The 19,392-nt window shown below is 41.3% G+C and overlaps 2 protein-coding genes across 11 annotated transcripts in view; both read right to left on the bottom strand.

Annotated features, from left to right (window-relative positions):
• The window catches only part of chd9 (chromodomain helicase DNA binding protein 9), a 74,217-nt gene extending 63,219 nt beyond the window's left edge, over window positions 1–10,998 (bottom strand). For 3 of the 7 annotated variants that reach the window (XM_034581839.1, XM_034581844.1, XM_034581843.1), the window contains exons 1-2: window positions 10,713–10,997; window positions 3,534–5,217 (exon numbers count right to left, since the gene is read on the bottom strand). In XM_034581839.1, the coding sequence (XP_034437730.1) occupies window positions 3,534–5,126 (1,593 nt within the window). In that variant the 5' untranslated portion in view covers window positions 5,127–5,217; window positions 10,713–10,997. Of the gene's footprint in view, window positions 1–3,533; window positions 5,218–10,130; window positions 10,495–10,712 lie in introns of those variants that run through there. The other 4 variants (XM_034581842.1, XM_034581845.1, XM_034581840.1 and 1 more) reach the window with 3 other exon arrangements.
• Window positions 10,999–12,434: 1,436 nt separating this feature from the next.
• Window positions 12,435–19,081, bottom strand: aktip (akt interacting protein). Of its 4 annotated transcripts, none has more exons than XM_034581088.1 (11): window positions 18,924–19,080; window positions 18,820–18,821; window positions 18,087–18,211; window positions 16,313–16,524; window positions 16,025–16,089; window positions 15,663–15,763; window positions 15,106–15,194; window positions 14,643–14,741; window positions 14,257–14,364; window positions 14,071–14,131; window positions 12,435–13,913 (listed from the first exon to the last, which is right to left on the bottom strand). In XM_034581088.1, exons 3-11 carry the CDS (start codon window positions 18,132–18,134, stop codon window positions 13,806–13,808), a joined length of 891 nt encoding a protein of 296 aa, XP_034436979.1. In that variant the 5' UTR covers window positions 18,135–18,211; window positions 18,820–18,821; window positions 18,924–19,080; the 3' UTR covers window positions 12,435–13,805. The 4 variants fall into 4 exon arrangements, with proteins under 4 accessions (XP_034436979.1, XP_034436981.1, XP_034436980.1 ...); XM_034581090.1 differs by having other exon boundaries at window positions 16,313–16,521; XM_034581089.1 differs by lacking the exon at window positions 18,820–18,821 and having other exon boundaries at window positions 18,087–18,208; window positions 18,924–19,081.
• Between the last annotated feature and the right edge of the window lie 311 nt (window positions 19,082–19,392).

Genomic DNA, 19,392 nt, shown 5'->3' with positions numbered 1-19,392 from the left:
TTAAAAGTGAAAATAAGGATCTTCCAGTATAGATCAAAATACACTTAGGCTGATATGATATCACATAAGAAAGGCCACCTGCAACTTCATCACAATTTAATGAGAATATTTATTTTATTTATGAGAAATGAGAATAGAAAGTAGTAATTTAACAATGAAAAACTTAGAATATTTCAAGTAGCATGGTGAACCTGTTCCACTCCTTCTAGATCCAAAATCTTGATTACCAATCTCATTGTTTCATCAAAAAACTCCAATGACTATCACACAGATCTATCAACCAACAAAAGCCTCACAGTTGACCACTATCAAACATTTACTTCTCGACAAAACAGGCAATTTCCTCCAAGTCCATGTGTTTCTTTCTCCAGAATAGATTTGCACAATAATTTCAAAGTCCTGATACCTATGATAAATATGAGCCAACAGATGAAGCTTTTCGTTATTTGTGAAAGCTATACTAAAGTATAACTTAACATGATGCTCCACAGTCCTTATTTTACCACAGATGAGAGGCTAATCTTCTGATAAACCACCTCTAATATAACATAGCCTTAAATTAATCCACGTAATATTACAATAATATTTTCATTTATTTGCAACTTTATTCTCATAATATTGCAAGAAAGAGGTTGGGATAGGGATTATTTTCCCTTTAAGTGGCTCAATTACTCCCTTTACATGTATGAATTTGCAAAATCATACAAAATACACTTAAGATAGGCCAATTACGATTAAAGACATTGAACAGCAGCTACATAGATTTTAGAGTAACCACCCTTTGCAATTAATTTAAACATGGTTTCTTATTTCTTAATTTCTCCCAGTAACTCGGTATGGTGTATGCTCTGAAAGGTGATGAACCATGTCAGTGTTGAATGGATGATGGTTTCTTAGGTACTAAAAGGGTGGGACTGAAATCTGTGTGGCAAACATCCTCTTTCAGTTTCAGTACAGAGAGAAGGGGTATATTGAATGAGCTGTCGTTGCTCCATAAATCTCCACAACCAGTTTCGTTTTTGCCTTTGGGCCATAGTTTAATTTGCACCCATATATAGGTCTATGAAATCCAAATACAGACATGTTAAGATCAAGAAGGCAAAAAATACCACTTCACTTCCATTGAAACTAAACTTGAAAAGTCAAACAAACAACAAAATCAGCCTCAACACTTTTTAATACCAACATGTTGTCCAACTTTTACCAGCATCTCCCGAAACATAATGTTACGTCATGGACAATATTTATGTAATACTATATAATGATATAGTACATTTTTTGGGAGATCCAATTTAGAAATTACTTAGAAACTATACAAATAAAATCACAACGAGGAAAAATCAGTTATCCATATCTCACAATCCCTTCACTTAAACATGCTCAGACATCTCATTCTTCACTTCCTGACTAGTCACAGTATAACGAGTGGCTGCTGACTCACTTCAGTACATGTAAGCAATACATAGTGGCATGCAGCTTAGAAGGGTCTCACTAGATTGAACTACTGCCTCACATAAAGCCACTTACATCTCATACATATTGTTGAAATGATTCACCGGACAGCCCAGAGTTCTACCCACATCTGTTGATTTAAATTTAGATCCATTGCAACGGAGCCCAGCGCATTATTTTTACTCAATTTAAGCTCTGAACACAGTAACCTGGGACAACTATTCTATCTTGAACCCTGGGTGCTCATCACAGCAGCAGCTGACCATTACAACCATTGGCAATCCTAATTAGCCACATTCACTGCGGGGGAGTGAAGAGTGGGCAGCTATCTCCTGATGCCTTGCCTGTTCAGCAAACACACTATCAGCAGGCTCTTCACACATCAGTGCACATGAATAGCACAGTCAGCCTGTAAGCATCAACACGGGGCTGGATGTTGACACAGACAGGGAGAGGCTCGTTCGTATGGCTGTGGTTCACAGCCCAATTCAATCAAGGACCTTTACAGATGGGCAAATAGGCTGTGTGGATGAACTCTGGTTTAGGCAGGCCGCCAGTTTTGTTGTCGCCTACAGCCGGTTAGGTGATAGTTGGAGCAGTGCTCAACACACAGGTTGTGTTTTGGCTCTTAGACATAGGTTTGTGTTCAGAAGTAGAGGGACATAATGGGTCTGTTGCCACTCAGAGAGCACAGTTTAGAGAGATCTAAATTAGTGACTCACACGGTTATTATGAGTGTCTCTCCTGTTTGCCACTCTTGGGTAGGTGCTGATACAGAAAAGGTGATATTGGTAAAATAATGTCAAACAACACTTCAATTTTGTTGTGAGTATGTTGAGATATAATTTTTTTCTGTAGTGGAGCATACAAAACACACGTGTTCTTCTGATATAAATAAGTGTGCATTTGTCTATTTTAAATTAGAGATAATCTGTTTCCACTGCCTTCAAGACAACATGTTCAATTGTAGTTAAACGTGTTAATCTTGCATTAACATTGCTTGAATCGGATCAAAAGGAACCCATGGATGTGCTGAAATTCATGTCCTTTTTATTTTAAATGTGCACACCATGATAAAACGTCTGCCGCTTTCGCTGCTGGCCATGCGTCACTAGTGGGCCAGGAGGCTGTGTGGATGCTGCTAAGTTACCAGCCAACTGAGGTCCAGGAACTGCCTGAAGCCTGTTACAGCCAGCTAATGCATTCGCTCAACCTCCCCCTTCTTTTCTCCCTCTCACTGCTCTTCCTCGCTGTCTCTTTCCCTCCCTTTCTTGCCTAAGCGCTCCTTTTTTCCATGAACTACTGCTCTCTCCATCCCCCAGACCCCCTCCCCCCTCCCTCAAGTGCTAACCACTCTCCTTCACCATGCTATTTTCCTGCTCTCTCACACGTGCACGCATACACACAGAGACTGTGTCAGCTACCACAACAGCGTGCAACCTCCCCCACACTCCAGCGAGGCAGTGTGCAAGTGCCTCTGGCTTGCCCTGACCCACATCTTGATATAGCCCTAAGTATGCTTACAGCTAAGTCCTGAAGACACTCCTGCCACTCTTAGCCTAATCAGGCCTGACCTGCTGTCGGCGAGCTGAGCAGGACAGGCTGGACAGACCATTATCATTTTCAGAGGGCTTTCAGATGGCCCATGGTACTGCCTCTCCACCTCCCCCCACTCCACCACTGATTGCAGGTTTCCTACTAGACAGGCACATGTTCTATCTGGGATAGTTGGTTAAACATTACATGAGTGACTGGATTCTCAGGTACAGTATACTGGGAAAAACATATAAATTTCTTTATGTCAGCAAGGAAATGTTCACCTTAGTAAAGCAAACATGAAGCCCTTATTACATCAAATTTCGTCAATGAATGTCAAATTATTAACCTTCTCTCCCCTCACTTCTCTATAATCTGACCAGAGAACTAGAAAAGGTTGAGGACAGCGTGCATTGACTGTGTTCATATAAATTAGAGCAGAGAGAATGGTACTTTAGGGGGTTCTCTGCTAAAATATCCAGCCATGTATTGGCAATGCATTGTAGTTTTGAAGGATCAAAAAATATATATAGACTTTTTATTACCTTCTCTTCCTTGTACTCAACAGGTGGTGGTTTCCTGTGCTCATGTCCCCTCTCCAAACTGGAACTGAAACTGGAACTGGCCCAGGAACAGTTGGATTCATCCTGCTGGCTGAGAGCAACCTCCAGCTGGGGCAGTAGGTCAGGCAAGAGGTCAGGAGGCTCCAGTCCCTCCAAGTCTCCATCCTGAGCCTCTGATGTGAGGAGACCATCTCCCAAAGCCTGGTATCCATTAGTGTTGATGGCCCCGCAGCTCTGAGGCTGTTCAGAGGGCAGCTGGATGGCCATGGTTGGGTAGCAACTCATGGATTCACCAAACATCTCAGATGACCCACTGCTTCCTTGGGTTTCGCCAGAACAATGTAGGGCCCGGAAAGGACATTCATCTTCTTGGCTACCTGGGGTCTTAGTGTGCTGCTGATTCAAAACTCCTGTGGATGGAAACTGACATACTGTCCCTGAGAGCTCAGACACTGTGGAAGTGAGAGATACATTGGTGGTGAGTGTGGGACCTGACACTGAGGCTGTGGACAAAGACTGCTGATTGAGACTGGGTACTTCAGGCTCTCCAGGGTAAGCAGGGTACTGAGCCAGTTGGTAAGCAGGGGCAGAACTGACTGAGCATGTGGGCAGGGAGAGAACCATAGATGATGAATGCATGGGGAAGGGCCGGTTTGGGTCTTCCAGTCCTGATCCAGAGAAGGCTCGGCCTCCTGAGGTCAAACGGTAGGAACCATGTTGCTGCTGATGTTGCTGTAAGCAAGTCCCACTCAGAGAAGCATTCTGACTATCCAAATAAGACTTGTTTGGCAGAGCCCTTGATTGGAATCTCTGTCCTCCTACAGATAGTTGGTGCTGAGCCCGCTGCTGACTATGGTGAACTTGCTCACTTCCCTGGTGAAATGAGAAATTGTGATGCTGCTGTTGCTGCAGGGACATAGTCTGTGTGTTAATTTGTTGGGACTGGCACTGGTTTAACAGCTGTTGCTGATGACTTTGCTGTTGTTGCAGCTGCTGCCTCATTCTGTGCTGCTGCTCCTGTTGTGGATCATGGCAGGGTTGGTGTTGTTGCTCTCGTATATGTTGTCTGACATTAAGTTGCTGGTTGTGCAGTTGCTGCTGCTGATGACAACGCTGTTGTTGCGGATGTTGCTGTTGTTGAGATACAGGGTGGAACATATTCCCATTCTGGTCTTGGTTGCCCCACATTGGACTGCTACTGTTACAAAAGAGCCCATTGGACTGAGGCACTTGGCTCATGGCGGCATTGTGGTACTGGCCATGTTGCGCTGGCATTATGCTGCCACCTCCAGCACCTGTGCCTCTATGACCAGAAAATGTTTGCCCTGTAATATTCTGTCCCTTAATGCCAATATAGGGATCCATCGGTTGAACATAAGCGGGCATCACTTGGGTAGAAATTGGGGGCATTATGTCTGGCGGCTTTCCTGGGCCCAGAGGCTCTACTTGGTGGAGGGGCTCAAAATCAGCACTGAGGTTCAGCTCATCCACAAGTGAGGGTGCTGAGGGAAACTCATCCTCGTCCAGCCCTTCCAAACCTCCAACAAAGAGGCCGGGATCGTCAAAGAATTCCATGATAGGGTGACTGGAACCTTTGGAACTCCACTGGATCCAAGCTGGTCCCAATGAGCCTCACTTTCTACAGCATGTTCATTATATTGTGTCCCTGTCCAAAAACAAAAATATCAAAATAAAAAAATTAACATCAGAAGATGAACACTACATAATGTATAGTCTAGAAAAGGATCACATTAGGTTTGTAAACAAAATAATCTAGTAAACACAGGAGTTACAGTCTGTGATGACAATTTCTCAAATACTTTTTCCCACCATCTATTTTAATCATCCTTTTAATCAGTGATACATACTCAGTAGGTCAGTAGAATGGTGTGAATTCCCATCGGATGTTAACAAAGCTCACAAAAGGCAGGTAATGACTAGGTCAGAAGGAAATTTGGTGCTGTCAATTATCTGTCAGCACTGTCTTTCATGTGTGTAGCAAAGCAGCTGGTGCAAAGCAACCGCCAGCCACAAGCAGGTGCCTCTTCCTGTACCCCTCCCCTTTAACACACACATTCACACAAATGTACCTCAACCCCTCCACCCCCACAACCAATGAAGTGGCCTACACTGCTGCTGCAGAATTTGTGAGAAGTGCAGACAGCTGATAGAATTTCAACAGCTAGGGACAGAGGCAGATGAGGCCCTTTAAGTGTGTGTTCCAGTGTGTTTGTGTACGTGTCTATGTGTGTGTGGGTGTGTGTGTGTTCTGCAACCACTGACCGGCGGTGGGTGACAGAAGCTTACCCAGGTCAGTCATTATATGCTGACTTGCTATGCACACAGACACAGAAGCAAAAATAAGCAGAGAATTTTTTTCAGTTTCTTAGTCTAACTATAGACTATCGATGGATGATTTTAATTGTTTTTATTGGTTAATATACATTTCAATTTACCTATTGGTAACATACAGTTAAGTGTTTTTTTTCCTTCACGTACCATTCTCCAAAATACAATACGTGTTGCTCGTAGTGATTCACTCTAAAACTATGGCAGCCTACATTACCTTGTGTCATTTCGAATTATAGGCCAAATAAACCTGAAACTATGACTAGGGTTGTCAAAAAACCCGATACTCATACTATGCAATACTAAAAATTTGTATCGGATTAGATACTCATTTGCAACAGTATCGATACCAACAGTGCAGTCTTCGCCTCCTCCAGACCACACAAAACTTGCAGACAGGCAGGCACACAGCCCCTCCCCTCACTAGCAGTTGAATACATGAACACACAACATTGAGCTGGTGTCGCCAACATAAAACTAACTTAACATGGCAAGTGCTGCTGCTGAAGGGTCTTCGCAACCAGTTTTATTCGAAAAATTTAAAGAGCTAAAGTGCTGTTTGGACGCATTTTGCATACGAGGCAAACAACCAGGGACAGACTAAGGATGTTGATAAGCAAACAATCCGACAAAGTGGTGGCGACGAAGTTGGGTAGGACAATAACCCTGGTGAATTTTGAGAGGTCTGTAAAGCTCCCGTTTCAACAACATTGAAGTATTTAACAGTTATCATAAATGTTAACCTGGCCAGCAGCACACTTTAACGTTAGCAATTTAACTATTAGCAATTAGCTGATAGCCACATTAGCCGTCTGTTAAGTTATCATTAAGCTAGCGGATAGCGGCTATGGTTAATAATAAAACAACTAACGTTAATGTGGGAGCTGGGCAGCAAACGTTATCAGTCCAGCCCATCTGTAATGTTAATAGACAGTGTATATATTTAACAGGATAACACAAAAGTGTTATGTTTCTCTTAAAGTAAAAGATTGAAGGTGAGAAAGGTCGACCAGCAACTGGACATAAACAGTGATGTTGGTGTTATTGTCTGTATTGTTCTAATCTTTATTAAAACATTTTTTATGCCTTTTAATTCCCCCCCCTGTGAATTTTAGGTGTTGTCTTCTTTAGCAGGGATTTATTTTCTGCATGTTCTGCAGACCATGAACATCTTCAATCAAGTTTCCTTGAGCCCTCCCATAACGCCAAAATATAACCAACACCACTGAAAAAGTTCAAAGATGACTGTACTTAAACATAACAGTTTCGACACCAGCTTGTATCCTCCAACAGTTTTTGCCATAGTTTCCTGCAGAATACCTCCTCTTTAGCAGCAGTCTCTGTAATCACCCTCCAGGAGCTATCTGAGAATCTCTAAGCTCCTTCAATGATGACATTAATGATATGTATGGACTAGCCAACTTACAAAAGTAAAGAGGTGCGTGACCAGCCGAAACGACATTGGCACTTAAAAGGTTTTAGTCTTCTTGGAAGGCTGAAAAATCATTGATCATTTTAACAGTTGCAACACAAACACACAATTAATGCCGCCCCATCATGCCTTCTTCTAAGAGACTTTATTAACTTCAATACTGCTGGACAGTATTAATAGTCATTTTTTCCAAAGCATGGCATTCTAACAAAGTTTTCTTATAAAATTTGAAAGAGTGTTATCAACGGTTGGGAACTTTACCATGCTTCACTGTGAAACCTGTAAAACCTACTATCTTGGTGAGGTGGTGGGGGGCTGAAATTTATCCCAGCTCAATCACATGTCTGACATAACAGACAACCATTCACGCTCTCGACTACAGGCAAGTCTACTTGGCAGTTAACCTAACATGTATTGGGACTGTCAGAGGAAACCAAAGCACCTGCACCACAAAGCTAAAGGGAGAACATTGCAACGCCACAGTGAGAAGCCTGAACCTAACGGTAAGCGAGCTGTCCTACTTTCTAGAGCCGGACCGCTTTATCGGTTGGAAAATACACATCGGCCAATATGAGCCTTTTACAGATATATCAATATCTGCGTTTAAGTTAGCCGATATGAGAACTTTTATTTTAAAGAAAAAGAAATTGAGAAAATGTGTGCATTTGTGTTTACTTTTTACATAAAAGATGTTTATATACTTTATTCTATAGTTCAATATATTTTGTTGTTTTGTTTTTTATTTATAGTTACTAAAGTAAGTTTATAGTTAAACTGTAAAATATCAAGCCTAAACAACATTTCTTTGTCATATGGGTTTGATAACGAGACCTAAGCAATCATTGCAATTTTTTTTGAATCAGCCAATATAGAGGTATCAGAATTTTTTACTCAACAATATCAGTATCACCCCCAGGAAATTCATATTGGTCAGGCTCTTCTACTTTCACACCAGTTGTACTGCAGCTAATTCACAGCTTGAGAGTAGTTTCATTCAGTCTATATTTTTTGTCTCATACATTTCAGTTTGTTGTTATAACACAAATAGGTCAATGAGCACGTGTTTAGAACATAGGCTAAGCTGCTGAGAATAAACTTTTTCCTTACATTAGTATTTTCTTTGCTTTCATTATGTGTGCTTTCAGCTTCAAGTCCACTCCAGTGCTTTGTTAATTGTCCTGTTTATTAAGGAAACGTGTGACTGTCCCACTCATCTGTTAAGGCAACATAATGACGATTTATCTAACCTACTATCAACAAGTGAAATGGGAGGCATGTGAAATCAAGTGTCTCAAAAGAATGTGTGCGTAATGGCCACATCTGAACAATTTAAGAACAAAAGAAAAGTACAACTTTCCAAGTCACACTCAAGAGATAATTACACCATCTCAAAATGTGTTAATGTGGTTGTGTAATACACTGTTCTCCCTGTGTTCTCAGGATAATTATACTGATGTGCACTTATTATTTGGGCTAATCATTTTTGGGATTTGTGCCAAACATTGACAACATATTTGATGCTTGAATCATTTTCATCTAATGAACACAATGTATTCAACTCATTCATTTAATTTGTCTTATTTGAAACTAGGATGGCACTCAGCAGAGCGCATACGTCCGCCAAGGTCCAACAGTCGCCTTATGAAACCATATTTAAATACACTACATCTGGATTTGTATTTGGATCACAACCAAATTTCACACACCCAAAATGTGTCCACAAAACTGTCTATTTTTTTTTACCAAGATCCATGAATTATACTCTGGAAAATCAATGACAAAAATAAAAAGTGGTGGGAAAAAAATCCTGGATCCACCCCTGATCTGGATCAGCGCCAAGATTTAATGAGTTCTTTCCAAACCTGAACCACATCCTTCCACCAAGTTTCATAGAAATTCTGTAGGTTTTGCGTTACAAACAAACGCTGATGAAAACATTACCTCCTTGGCAGATGTAATGGTTTCCAACAACTGTTTTGCAGCTTGCGTCTTGTTGGTCACATTCAAAATTAAGTCTGAAGCCCGGATGTTGAACGCTGAAAGTCCACTCCAGTTGGAATGACAATAGTAAATTGAAGGTATAACAAATTAAACCTGATCAACTCTGTTTGATCAATAATACATGATCATATCACCATATCTGCCATGTGCCCTGATTCACTGCAGCCTATTACAGAGCCTGCTAGCCAAAGCCGAGCCCCTGCTAACCTATAACCACCCCCAGGTCGTCCAAAGGAACACACCATGTCCTCGCAGCCTCTGTGGGCTCCCAGCTGTTTCCTTCATTATTGTGGATCCGGTGAAGCATCATCCAAACACGTGCAGCTCAGGGACTATAACATCAACAGGAGCTGTGTACACAACTGTCCCGAGGTAGCCATTGAAACCTGGACCTGGTGTCATATAGGACCTAACAAGAGGCAGCACGTCAGTCAACAGCATCAAACCAACCCGGGTGAAGAAGAGGGGTTCATACATGGTGAGGAAGATGCAAAGGGATGAAAAGTGAAGTTGCTTTGAAACAAAGCGTTATTAGTGCCCTAAACTCAGCAAGATGTCCGTCGTGTTTCCAGATTCATTTCTCCCAGTGCTCCCCACTGAAGTCAGCATCCCTCCGTGGCTTCAACCCCGGCTCGCCCGGCGCCTGACGATCCAGCGATGTGTTGAGCCCCTTCAAGCACAAACTGCTCGACAAGTGGAAGCAGAATTAAGTGCACGCGGGACATTGGGTGTTAAATTAAAGACAGATATGAGCCCTCGAGATGAGTCACACGTGCTCCTGTAAATCAAACACCCACCACTTCAGAAGCCACAGGATTCAGAGGGGTCGTGACGCTTCCTCAGCGAAGAGGAGGAGGCCGGAGATGGATGGAGAGGTCGACCGCGATGGTGTCCGTGGTGATTATGGACTAGTTGGTCGGCCGACTTTTTGTTTTCAGTCCTCGCTGAAGCTGCTGAAGTGTTGGCGAACAGGTCCACGCGTCCACATTAAAGTTCCTACCGTGCCGTGCCGGGCCGTGCCGAGCGGACTGGCTGGTCGCTGTCAGTTCAGGACCACCATGACCGAGGAGGACTACTTTCAGAGCCGAGCGCGTCTTCTCTTTCACCGGCGAAACTGCGAGAAAGTGAGGAAGCACCCTCCGCCGCCAGCGCTACATTTCAACGCGGGCAAGTTAGTGAGGTTACGTGGTTTCTATCGCGAAGATAACACACTCTCTCTCACGCACACTCACACACACACACTCACTCACTCACACGGAGCAGGACGGTGTCATCACACAGCTGAGCCCCACTCCGGACTGTCAGAAATGTGACAGCTCTCCGCCTGAATGAAACTCTCCGCTCTTCAGTTCTCTATCAGCCGAAGTGTAATTTCTCACCTGAATCGAAGCAGAAAGCGAAGCTCCGGGCGCAGACGCGGTGTTACCGGTGAAGTTGTGCGTGTGTTGTGACTTGTTCTCCCGCTGGTGACCGCTGCGCAGCGGCTGCTGCTGACGTGACCGCGATAACAGCGCATTTGCATATTAGTGAGCTCCCCTGTGATTGGACCGGAGGCCGTTTGCAACAATGGCGCCTGTGGGTGTGAGATGAACTCCCGGGGAGCGCGGCGGTGGAGCTGCTGCTGCTGCCGGTGCGGTGCCGCCCCGGGTCAGCGCCGGAGAGCGGCGGCTCGAGTCGTGTGCTCGTTTGTAAAGTGCCCGTGTTGACAGGCGAGCATAAGATGGCCGCGTCCGGGCCACAGCCAATCAGGAGAGGTTTTACTTTCGCACATGGAGCGGACTCGCTGCTCAGCGCAAACAGGACGAGCGCGCGAGGGCCGCTCTCCTCCGCGGGTACACAGCGACCTCTGGTGGTTGACAGCGACATGGCGCTCATTCCTATGTGCAATTCAATGGCTTGTAGAATCCTGTTTCACTGTATATATTCAGTTTCACTGTATATATTCAGTTTCACTGTATGGGTTCTGTTTCACTGTATATATTCAGTTTCACTGTATGGGTTCTGTTTCACTGTATACATTCTGTTTCACTGTATGTGTTCTGTTTCACTGTATACATTCTGTTTACACTATACATTCTGTTTACACTATATATTCTGTTTACACTCTATATGATCTTTTTACACTGTATGTATTATGTTTACATTGTATACAGTATATATATATTGTGTTTACACCATATATATTATTCTATTTATATCTTTACATTTCATAGCGTTTATATTGCATGTGTACTGATGTCAATTTGTATATTGTGTATATATTGTGTATACATTTTGATGTGTATATTCTGTACATGTACTCCTTTTTTGTTTAACTTTATTTTCTTATTTGGTATTTCATTGCCTGTTTTATTTACTGGCTGTCATTTTGACTATCTGCTGCTGTAACAAGTGCACTTCCCTGGCGTGGGATCAATAAAGTGGCTCTTCTCTCAGCTTATATCACACTTTAATTATATATTGCCTTTCGTACAAAGTTTTAATACAAGGCGCTTAACAAGTCTAAATACAACAATAGAATAAACAATACAGTAATGAAATGAACATCTAAATCAAATAAAGCAGGTAAGTTAAAATAGAATTGATGAAGAGAACGCTAAGCTTAAGAGGTAGGTTTTAAGATTGTGATTATTGGTTGTGGTGTCCTCAACCAATAAACGCAATCTTAATCAGTGTCTGTTCCTAGATTCATCCTTCACTTTCAATTGAAACTGCTTTAATAGAAAAATAAACCAGTGCTTGAGATGTTGTATCCTTTGGACATCTGTGTAGGATAATATGGAATCCAGGTGAACATAACTAGACACTTCAAACTGATTTTTCCATAATGATATTTTATTATAACCTACATCTACTTATTAGATTACGTAACAGTAATCAATGCGTATTTAACTAAATTGCCCAGACTCTTTAAGTATGCAACAGCTGACTTGGGACTTTTGGTGACAGAGCAATCATGAAACAGGTTTTCAAAAACAAGGTTAAAAAACTAAATTCATTCTATTTCTGAAATGGCTTTCTATAATCTGTGATTTTCTTCAGGTTTTGCTAGTGTTTTAAATAACTAAAACCCCTTTATGGCAAAGACAAATTTACTTTTGATCATTTTTATTGACTTCAGAAAAAAGCATTTCAATCTAATGTCATCTATGCAGCAATATCTTTCACAAACCGGTGGAGGAACCGTCCCATACAGACCACATTAGAACTCGTCTGAAGATTCCTACAGCCCGAGGGGCCATGTGTGAAGCACACTGAGATTCTGTTACATATGTTCCTTTCACAGCAGCTAAAAATAAATCCAACAGGTTTCAGCATTCCATGTCTGCTATTCTAATAGAGTATTTCATAAGAGGGGGTTCCCCAAGAATCTTAAAATGCCTCCCCAATATCCTAAGTGTAACAATATTGAAAGTGGCTGAAGCCACTACAGGAGGAGACATGACACAAAGTGACTTTGGTCTGGCAAAGGGGTGTATCCTTGAAGGATTTATCTTCAGCTGTGCTGCTAATAACAAAATATTATCAAAATATATATGAATCCTTTACACCTAGTGTGTTGGTTTCCTGCAGTAACCATATTGACTTTTGAAGTAGAGATCTGAAAGGGTGCTCAATTAACATTTGGAAAAAATGTAACCAAAATATTTACTAATAAAACCAAAGCCTGATGCAGACATGCCTCTTAAAGTCAAACCTTAGCACAGCATCCATTATTTACACACCAAACCTTTAATAACCAAGAGCCAAAGGTACATCAAACATTCAAAATGATTTGAATCAGACAAAATAAAATACAAACTTAGTCATTTAGTATCCCATTTTAAAACCATATTTGCCTGTTCTGCTTCTTATATATATATATATATATATATATATATTAGGAACTATGTAAGACAATAGAAGACAGACAGTAGAATTTAAAAGAAATCATCATCCAATAAGAAACGAATATAAAACATATCAACCTAATTGGGAGAGGTGGTAATCAGGAAGTTTCTCTCACCACCTGTGACTACAAACATTCCAAGTCTGACATAATAAAACAGTCCTGAGCCAGTTTCAACAAGATCGTATAGTCCACCATTACTCACTGTATGAAGGCAAATTGCTTTGCTCATACTTTTCAGCTCCTTTTGGGACAGCATGATATCACCAAGCCCAACGTGTGCATGGATCCGAAAATCGAAATGAGAAAAGCTCTTTGATTGCATCACAGCCTAAATGATGTTGCCGAGACATCCATTTGTCTTTGTCGATTTACATATGATACAAACTTTGTTTCCTTATTCTAAAGCTGTTTGAGGAGATGCCTACAAAGCTTAAAGCTGAGCAATAACATGGAGATTTAATATAAAGTTCTCCCAACGGTTCCGAGGATCCAGTTCACATAAGACAGCTGAGGAAAGCCAGTGGCACGGCATTTGATGCGTATGCTTCCCTCTAGTGGCCACTGAAGCGACAGTGCAGGTTCAGCTCTGGGGGGGACTGTCGTCTTTGCTGAATGGCTGCGTCGATCCAGGCTTCACCCAAGACAGCCCTGACACCTGCATTCCCTTGTGGTGATCCTCAGGCCGTCTCTAGGGCAACAAGGCAAATTCGCAGTTACATAACAGGAACAGCTCATCCAAACGAGGTGCGCGAGGTTGCACACTAGAGCAAACCCTTAAAGGAGGCTACGCTCTCCTGCTCATATGCACTTTGAGATTGTAAACATGTGTTTTTCATAAACCTTACTTTGCATGTGAACATGCGCTCTTTTGCTTCCTCATGAACTGCTGGGTTCCATGGAGAAAAACTGTAACCAATAGAGAAGAGTTTGTCAGAGACTTAACCTTTCAGCATCTCATGGCACCTATTCACATACACACAGAACTACGTGTGTTTTTTGTGGTATGGAAAGAATGTGGACAGTTTACCAACCTTATTGCGTAGGGATCATCTATCTTGGGGTGGTCAAAAAGGTGACTGTTGCATAGTTTCACACTATCCACCACTTTGCTTTTGAACAACTGCACATCCTTTTCATATCTGACAGGACAAAAATATTTATGTTTTATTTAATAATTCTTTCCACAAAGCTTTTCAAACCTTTAACCCTGTCCAACCACATACAGAGTTATATACTGATATACTTTTGACACTGACTTGTAACAAAAAAGCAAACAAAAAGTGTTCAGAATAAAAATGAGAAATGTCAAACTTATTCTTTGGCAATAGTTACAGCCCATTAGGAAGTAAATTACTTATTCATAATTTGAAACTATTACATCAGATAAAAACAGGTTAAGGAACATGAAGACACTTACAGCACAGCAGCCTCTGGGTTGAGTGGTTCCGTGGTATTGATCTTGTAGAAAATTGTACGTGCGTACATCAGGACTTGCCAGATGTGGTTGTGATTTCGTCTACAAGAACACAACATAGGAGGTTGGCAATATTATTAAACCTTTTTGGGAATAGGATGTGTTCCTTGCCCACCTTCACAGCTTAAAATATTCTCTGACTCTGAATTAAAACACCATGCTGAATATGTTTTCTCTCCATTTCATTTTGAAAACATTCTCTCAGACTATTTCTGTTTACTCCAAAATTAACATTGCACTGAAGGACCAGCTGAGTAAGAAGTCCAATGGGAAGCACAGCCAAGCAGGACTTGCTTGGGCTGAAAAAAATTATAAGTGTAGTTTTCAATTAAGCTGGGATTCTTTTGCTACTAAAAACCACATTTAAAAAGAAAGTGAAAGTAACTTGCACAAGCAGAAAACGTACCTCCATTTGGTGAAAGCTCTTCTGACATCAAGCTCTCCCGACACGGGGTCAACAAGAGGGTGGAAGACTGGGATGTCAAATACTAATTTCTGAAATGAAGCAAAAGGAAGAAAATGGTCAAGAGTTTTCCCCCCAACTTTTTTTCATCGACAATATTTTATGTCTGTTCTATAACACATAGCTTACTTTCCATTATCACTGTTCAAATTACACATCTAGATGGTTATCAACAGGACACTGATTTTGAGAAAGTTTCAAATATGACCGAACACACACACACGCACACGCACACATGCGAGAGAGGAGAGACCAAGCGAGCATGAGCTCTAAAAGGAATCAACCGAGCAAAAATACTAATTTAGAGATCTCTTATATATGTATGAGGAGTAATTTTTTTGGTTCATTATGAAACTGTGGTGTGACAGATTAGAATATTGGCAGCCGGCTGTCTGCTTTTGCAGACCTGGAACATAATGCGTTAAAATGATTTATGTCTTTTAAGTTAATGTTTTGTGTTAACAGTCCAAAAATCATTTAGTCAAAATTACACTACTCACGGGACACTCTCCATCTGGATAGTTATCTGGAATATACACAGTGAATTTGAAGACTCCATCCTGGTACAAGCCATGTCTGATGAATATGACCCCAAACCACACTAGAGAGAGACAAAGTATTTCAGAATCTTTTACTTTTAAAAACACCAATAAGACTCATGATAACTTCAAGCAGTATGTTACCAGTTTCAGCAGAGTTTATAATAAAAAATAATATTTTCTGTAGAAAATATAGTGTATTGGTACATTTTGACATCGTTTACATATGTTTCATATTGCAATTTAGAAAATGTGGGCATTTGATTAATATGATAAATATGAAACAATACCAACTACAGGAGCATCAAAGAGAGGGTCCTTACTTAGAGCTGACTTGTATGATGGTTGAACATAAATTCCAGGGAGTTTCTGCTTGATCACAAGTGTGCTGCAGGTCACATGGGAAGAAGTTAGATCAAATCAAGAGGGAAGATAACATATGCATGTAACACATTTTACTCTTGGGTTAATGAAACTAGAAGGCGTGCTGTGATACCAACACATTTTTTTCAAATAACACCACGTACATAGAACACAACATGACAAATGCCAAAGGAATAATACAAAATAAAAAAACTGAATTTGTATCCTCTTATTGGACCAATACTTACAACTCAGCCAGGAGAGAGTACTCCAGATAAAAAGGGCCATAGGAGGCATGTGTTCCATTGGCTGACTGTGCTGGAGTGCCCGATGAAGCAGGCTTGGTAATTGGGGTGGCATTCTTTGGAATGGGTGGAAGCTGCTTTTTGCCCAAGGACAGCCGGGCTGGGCTGGCTCTCTGCTCCCCGTGCCCGCTTTGTTCCTCGTTGTCGGGTCTCTGCTGTTTTCATTGAGAAACATAAAAGGAATCTCAACACATCATGTGTATAAATCTCTAGCTGTCTGACAAGTAGGGAGGTCTTGGCAGCCATATTACAGAAGGAAACTGTTTACGAGCCATTATGTGAACTCAAGAGTAGCACAATGGGCCAGGGTAGTGACCATGTGACCAAACTCTCAGGTTACACGGCCCGTCTGGTTTACAGCCATCGGGAAACACTGTCTAGACAAGACCATGCACTCTGAAGTACACAATCATTGTAGCTTACTGATGCTTCTAAGGATGATAAGAGTGATTGTAGTGTCACTTTATACAGTGAGCACAATGCCAGAAATGTATCAGGAAGCCACAGTGAATGCTTCTGATGATGACTGCAAGTATGCCAGAAATGCCTGACGTGAATAGTGCGTTATCCAACCAACCTAGTATGAACATTTATTAAGGACGGACTTGACTAGAGAATGTTTCTGTATTGTTCCTCTGACTAGGCAGGACAAAATGAAACTCACACCCACATGCAAGGTACATTGTTTGCCTCCTTCCTACCTCATAAGGGTTGCAACAGTGTGCTAAAATGTACCTAACCCCTCCCTTTTGTTGTCAAAAAGTTTATCTATTACAAGTTAACTGTACTAAACCACTGACACAAGTTATACTTACAGGGATTCTTACCATCAACTTTCACAGTTTTCAGCCATATGTATATACCTGATTTGAAATCAACACCCTCAACTTGAGTATAATGTTGCAGTTATACTGTAAACAGTTTCAGTTTGGCAAGATGCCTAAGAAAATGATTGAATACAAACTTGAGTGACGAGTACAGGCACATAAACTTTAATTTTAACAGATTGATACGATTCTTTGGTGATAGTTACAACTCTGTGGCATAGATCAAGTTTCATTGCCACTGTGTATTTTTTTTTTTAACATTACATATGATTCCATTAGAATTTTGAAGAATCCATCCTTCTACCAGTAAAGTCAGCACACAATACATTTCCCAACCCTACCCCTACAACTTGTTTTAAAGTTCAAGGGGACAATTAAAATAAAGAGTTTTCAGGAAATTAAATATCACCTTGCAAACCCAAAGTATCACAAGGCCCCATCCGACCAACTGATTAAGATGATTGTGAGGTTACTTGAAACAATTTTAAATGATTTTCAAGTTCTGATCGGGAAACACAATGGTTACAGACAGAAAAATGTATGGACTGATGTAATGATCACTATATTCCCCTAGATTATATGCCAAGAGATAATGATGGGCCCTGTCATGTTTTCAAAAGCTGGAACAGAATGTCTTGAGCAAATTATGAATAGATTAAGCGCCGTCATTGAACAGTAAAGACTTAGAAAATGGTCTCTTGGTCAGTGCTACAAAGCACAGGTATCTGCCATGTGTGCTAGATTTCAGAGAAAGGCTTGCAAAGACTTATATGAATTTGAACAATATCATCTGATGAATGCTTTGTATATGATCATTCATATGCTTTCCAAACTGACAAATTATTCAGATGTGTTGTTGCAGACCCTTTATTCAACACGTGTAGCTTTACCTTGCGACTTGTATTGGCAGACATGCTCCAGAAGGGGTTTAAATTCATTACTCATTCAGAGGTTCAGATTGGTGTTCCTCTCTTTATGTAGGTCCCACCACACGTACTGCCGAGGCCATCCGCTGCTATGGTGGAAAATAACACACATGACACAACTGACTGTTCACACACAGTGACAACTTCCAAACATCCACACAATCAAGCACATGATGCAGATCTACTGTTCTCCAGATAACACTGCAGCCTGGTGGTTTTCATTAGAATATGTAAGTGCTGACAGTGTGCAAGGAGGAAAACCAGAAGCAAGATCGCTGCGGAATTATATAACATGAAGGATTGTTTGGGACAGCGCAGCTTCATGCTAACTTAACTGTTTGATGAAGTATGCTAGCGTTAGCTGCTATGTTGTTATTGACATTCAATAGTCGAAGTCTGTTGCGTAGCTAATGTTGAATGTTTGAAGATTGTAGCTAAGACCTGTGTTATAGTTTGAGTAAAATAAGCAGCTGCTGTCGTGGCATTTCTGACAGGACACCGAGTTGTCGTGTTATTCGCCCCAGCCTGGTGCTACTGCTAATGCTAAGTTAGCAAACAGGACTGACTTACGCTAGGTGCTTGCAAATGACCTGACTTTAGCTGACAGTTGTAAATATGACATATACTCTCTCCGCGAATAATATCAATGTTCACTCCCCGGCGCTGTCTCGCCTGTTTCCTTGACTCACGTCATGACATCTACAGCGTTAGCCAAAGAAGCTACCTCTGGTGTTGCTACCAACTTAACTACCCCTTTAATTTTAGCCTCTACACGGAAGCAAGCGGAGTGGTGTGACTCACCGTATTTGCTTTGTTCTCTACTTGTTTCTTTAACAGAGGTGTTAACGTGTGTCCACATATAATTGTCTAACTAACTCCTTTCAGCTGCTCGACATTCCTGTGAGTGTCATCCCGGCTAACTAGCTAACGTTAGCTAGCCAAATAATTTGACAGGCACAGAAACCGGAGTTCAATCTAACGTAACGAGGGGGGCGTTTCGGTGTGTGAGTACGGATTGCCATTGGTCTACGGGATGAGCGTCCTCGCAGTTGATTTGCTGGCGGATCCGTCACGTAAAAATGAAAAGTGTACTTTACCACAATGTGAGAAAAAGTGGCTGATGGAACCGTGGCTGTTTTCAGTGAGAGATAAGTACAACGTTTACATCTCTGTTTGGGAAAATAATAACATTGTAATTTACAGAGTTGTGTCTTGTCACACTAAAGAAGTGAGCCAACCTGTGTTTAGTTAGCAATTTAATTTCCTTGTA

This window comes from Hippoglossus hippoglossus, chromosome 3 (genome assembly GCF_009819705.1).
Source record: "Hippoglossus hippoglossus isolate fHipHip1 chromosome 3, fHipHip1.pri, whole genome shotgun sequence".
In the NCBI taxonomy this organism is placed as follows: Eukaryota; Metazoa; Chordata; class Actinopteri; order Pleuronectiformes; family Pleuronectidae; genus Hippoglossus; species Hippoglossus hippoglossus.
Note: the sequence above shows the minus strand (reverse complement) of the source record. Positions and strands in the feature narration are given on the sequence as shown.

Excerpts from the sequence above, each read along its gene's own strand:
- aktip (XM_034581089.1), bottom strand. The coding sequence starts at position 18,134 with ATGAATTTAAACCCCTTCTGGAGCATGTCTGCCAATACAAGTCGCAAG. Across the intron at positions 16,525-18,086 it reads CTGCCAATACAAGTCGCAAG|CAGAGACCCGACAACGAGGA; the intron begins GTAAAGCTACAC and ends CAATGAAAACAG. Across the intron at positions 16,090-16,312 it reads TACTCTCTCCTGGCTGAGTT|CACACTTGTGATCAAGCAGA; the intron begins GTAAGTATTGGT and ends TGTGACCTGCAG.